The 4951-nt window shown below is 43.6% G+C and overlaps 1 gene segment (V, D, J or C); it reads right to left on the bottom strand.

The window, feature by feature from the left end:
• Positions 1 to 740: 740 nt before the first annotated feature.
• On the bottom strand, positions 741 to 1291 carry LOC123486419. The segment is given in 2 exon segments: positions 741 to 1066; positions 1200 to 1291. Coding segments are annotated over 2 exon segments (399 nt in total).
• Positions 1292 to 4951: the final 3660 nt, after the last annotated feature.

Below are 4951 nucleotides of genomic sequence, written 5' to 3'. Positions count from 1 at the left end.
GAGGAGCGGCAGTGGCTAGAAGGCCGATGACGACGAATGCCGAATCCTGCCCGAACAAGTAGAAGAGGCAGCTTCGGAGAAAGTCGTGACATGGACTGGGCCAGATGTGAGGGAGTGGACTGGTTTTAACCTCTATGGTGGATTCAGGGAGGGAGACATTAACAGATATGCCACCATGTAATTAATGACAGATAAAATGAATATTATACTTTACATGTACGTAGTGTACATGTCTCTCATGTTTGAACCCAGCATCATGTCTCATTCACAGATCTATCAGTCAGTAACCTGCTCATGAAAATAGTTAATATAATACTATAAGATCAAATCCATTTAAATCACACATTTGGTTGTGAGGTCCATTTGGGGACTTGGTCTGGGGGGCTGAAGTGATTGTAACGTTGAAATAACGCTGAAGTAATGTTGAGGTCATAACACCTTTTGATTTACTTCTTACTTTGCATATGGACAGGTATTGTGTTTTCAAAACCCACAAATAACTTTTAGATGATCTTTAAGGTCATGACAAATATAACGAGTCACAACCATGATGATGATGATGATGATGATGATGGAGAACATGTTATATGAATTATGCTTTCTATCCTTATTCAAGATTTCCTTGCTGATCAGTGTTCCATGTCACTATCGCTTCCCCCTCAGCACCTGCAGTAGGTCCCAGCTGTAGCAGTACAGTCACTGTGCAGTCTGACTGAGGGAGGTTTTTGTACGGCTCTGTATCACTGTGTGAACACTGGACCACTGTTGTCACTCTGACAGTAGTAATCTCCTGCATCTTCAGCCTGGACTCCACTGATGGTCAGAGTGAAGTCACTCCCAGATCCACTGCCACTGAATCTAGATGGAGTCCCAGACTGAAGGGGTTTAGCCCAATATATTAGGAGTTTAGGAGCTCCTCCAGGTTTCTGTTGGTACCAGGCCAACCTCTGTCCATTGCTGTCACTGTATACAGCACTGCTGGTCTTACAGCTGAGACTGACTGAGTGACCCACTGAAACAGTTTTCACTGCAGGAGTCTGAGTCACAGTGACCTGGCCTCTGGACTCTGAAACAGAGATGGCATGTAGAATTAGCATTCAATTGTTCATTCATTTGTCCATATAGCATATTCACTAAAACTGTAATGAGGTTATATATTTATTGCTATGATCCGGGTCATTTTCTGTCAAATATTTTACCTTGAATCCAGAGGGCAAATATCCAGATAAAGATGGTGATAAAAGTCATGGTTGTTGTGGGTTCTGTTTTCATGAAGGACAGCTCTCAGTCATGAAGTGTTAAACTCACAGGGATATAAACACTCCCAGACCTCTGAAGCATGTGCTGTCTATGCAAAGTGTCCTCTCTATGCAAATGGGCCTCCTGGAGCAAGGCAGATAACGTATGGCTCATTTTGTAATGTATGGGATATACACTGAGTGTCCAAGACATTAGGAACGCCTTCCAAATATTTAGTTCCACCCACTTTTGCCCACAGAGCAGACTCAATTTGTCGGGTCATGGACTCTATAAGGTGTCAAAAGTGTTCCTTCCACAGGGATGCTGGCCCATGTTGACTCCAATGCTTCCCACAGTTGTGTCAAGTTGGCTGGTGGTGGATCTCTACTCTGAATTGCTCGTTCCATCTCATCCCACAGATGCTAATTTTATTGAGATCTGGTGACTGGGCAGGCCACTGCGGTAAGCTGAATTCAATGTCATGTTCGTGGAACTATTCCTGGACAATCCTAGCCTTGTGGCATGGGGCATTATACTGATGAAAAAATCTATTTGCAGATAGATACACTTCTGCCATGAAGGGATGCACCTGATTGGCAATTTAAACGTTGCTCCACTTTTATCAAGGGGCCCAATGTGTGCTATGAAAAACACACCCCACACCATCACACCACCAACGTTGACACACAGCTTTTTGGATGCATGCACTCATGTGGTTTTGTCCATACCCTACTCCTCCCATCAGCGTGAAACAGCAGGAACAGGGATTCATTAGATCAAGCAATATTTTTCCAATTCTCCAGTGTCCAGTATTTCCATTCCATAGCCCACTGCAAACTCAGTTTCTTGTTTTTTGCTGAAAGAAGTGTAACTTTGTAAGGATGTCGGCTGCCATACCCCATTCGTGTCAAGGTACGATGAGTTGTGCATTCTTTTATGGGTCTTTGGTCACAAATGTTGTACTAGTCTGTCAGTTGACTAACTGTAGCCCGTCTGTTGCTCTGCACAATTCATGTCAGCCTCCTTTGTCCTCTTTCATCAATTACCCGTTTTCGACCACTGGCCTGCCGTTGGCTGAATGTCCTTTGGGTGGTGGACCATTCTTGATACACATGGGAAACTGTTGACTGTGAAAAACCCAGCAGCGTTGCAGGTTCTTGACACAGCAAACCGGTGCGCCTGGCACCTACTACCATACCCCGTTAAAAGGCACTTCAATATTTTGTTTTGCCCATTCACTCTCTGAATGGCACACATACACAATCCATGTCTTAATTGTCTCAAGGCTTCAAAATCATTCTATAACCTGTCTCCTCCCCTTCATCTCCACTGATTGAAGTGGATTTATCAATTGACATCAATAAGCGATCACAGCTTTCACCTGGATTCACCTTGTCAGTCTGTCATGGAATGTTCCTAATGTTTTGTGCACTCGTGTATATCATCCATTGTGTGACTGTTTTCATTTTGAGGTGTTGGTCGGTCAAATAATAGAGGGAACCTATGATACTCTAGACTGTAGTCCTCAACACCAACACTGGTCTAGTCCTCAACACTATCACTGGTCTAGTCCTCAACACTATCACTGTTCTAGTCCCTAACACTATCACTGGTCTAGTCCTGAACACTATCACTGGTCTAGTCCTGAACACTATCAGTGGTCTAGTCCCTAACACTATCACTGGTCTAGTCCTGAACACTATCACTGGTCTTGTCCTGAACACTATCACTGTTCTAGTCCCTAACACTATCACTGGTCTAGTCCTGAACACTATCACTGGTCTAGTCCTGAACACTATCACTGTTCTAGTCCTGAACACTATCACTGGTCTAGTCCTCAAAACTATCACTGGTCTAGTCCTCAGTACTATCACTTGTCTAGTCCTGAACACTATCACTGGTCTAGTCCTCAACACTATCACTGGTCTAGTCCTCAGTACTATCACTGGTCTAATCCTGAACACTATCACTGGTCTAGTCCTCAACACTATCACTGATCTAGTCCTCAACACTATCACTGGTCTAGTCCTCAGTACTATCACTGGTCTAGTCCTCAGTACTATCACTGATCTAGTCCTCAGTACTATCACTGGTCAAGTCCTCAACACTATCACTGGTCTAGACCTCAACACTATCACTGGTCTAGTCCTCAACACTATCACTGGTCTAGTCCCTAACACTATCGCTGGTCTACTCCTCAACACTATCACTGGTCTAGTCCTGAACACTATCACTGGTCTAGTCCCTAACACTATCACTGGTCTAGTCCTGAACACTATCACTGTACTAGTCCCTAACACTATCACTGGTCTAGTCCTGAACACTATCACTGGTCTAGTCCTGAACACTATCACTGTTCTAGTCCTGAACACTATCACTGGTCTAGTCCTGAACACTATCACTGGTCTAGTCCCGAACACTATCACTGTTCTAGTCCTGAACACTATCACTGGTCTAGTCCTGAACACTATCACTGGTCTAGTCCTCAAAACTATCACTGGTCTAGTCCTCAGTACTATCACTTGTCTAGTCCTGAACACTATCACTGGTCTAGTCCTCAGTACTATCACTTGTCTAGTCCTGAACACTATCACTGACTAGTCCTGAACACTACCACTGGTCTAGTCCTCAACACTATCACTGGTCTAGTCCTGAACACTATCACTGGTCTAGTCCTGAACACTATCACTGGTCTAGTCCTCAAAACTATCACTGGTCTAGTCCTCAGTACTATCACTTGTCTAGTCCTGAACACTATCTCTGGTCTAGTCCTCAACACTATCACTGGTCTAGTCCTCAGTACTATCACTGGTCTACTCCTGAACACTATCACTGGTCTAGTCCTCAACACTATCACTGGTCTATTCCTCAGTACTATCACTGATCTAGTCCTCAACACTATCACTGGTCTAGTCCCTAACACTAATGCTGGTCTAGTCCTCAACACTATCACCGGTCTAGTCCTCCCCCTCAGCACCTGCAGCTAAGACTGTCTGAGAGTGGTCTGTGTGAAGAGGGGAAAAAAGAAAACTAGCGGTTATTGGCAGAGAGATTTGGAACTCTCTTTGTTATTGGTCTATTAACTAATTTGCTACATGGTAATGTCACCATGGAAAGCCGAACCTCCCTCAAATGCAAACCTGCTAATTAGAAGGTCCTATGTACAGTACATCATATTTTCAACTAGGAACAATCACTGATCCATTTTTTTCACACTTTTACAGTGTTAGTTTCATCAGCTGTTGTACAATATTATATAAAACACAAGAAAAACTGAATTTTGACTGCACAGAGCCTTTAATGGATTACTGCTGGTTTTACAGCACTGGAGAGTAACTGCAGTATGTGACCTGAAAGGACAGCTTTCACTGTAGGATCTGAGTCACAGTGATCTGCCCTCGGGATACTGAGAAAAGAATAACACATTGTCAAGATCAGATCCCATTTAAGATCAGTTTTCTAGAACATAATATGCTTTAGAATTCAACAGCAACTTTAACTTGAAAGCAAATGACAAGCATCAAGATGAAGGGGTCTATTCAATCCGTATTGCTGAAGTTCAGCGTTACAGCGTGATTGGAATTTAAAGGCAATGTTCCTGTGTTGCGGAGACTGCATTCACAGTAAACGCTGCATATGGGGTTGGCGGTAGCCTAGCGGTTAAGAGTTCGCTAGTTCGAATCCCTGAGCCGACTAGGTCAAACATCTGTCG

Source organism: Coregonus clupeaformis, unplaced genomic scaffold (assembly GCF_020615455.1).
Source record: "Coregonus clupeaformis isolate EN_2021a unplaced genomic scaffold, ASM2061545v1 scaf1198, whole genome shotgun sequence".
NCBI lineage: Eukaryota > Metazoa > Chordata > Actinopteri > Salmoniformes > Salmonidae > Coregonus > Coregonus clupeaformis.
This window is presented reverse-complemented; position numbering and strand designations above follow the sequence as displayed.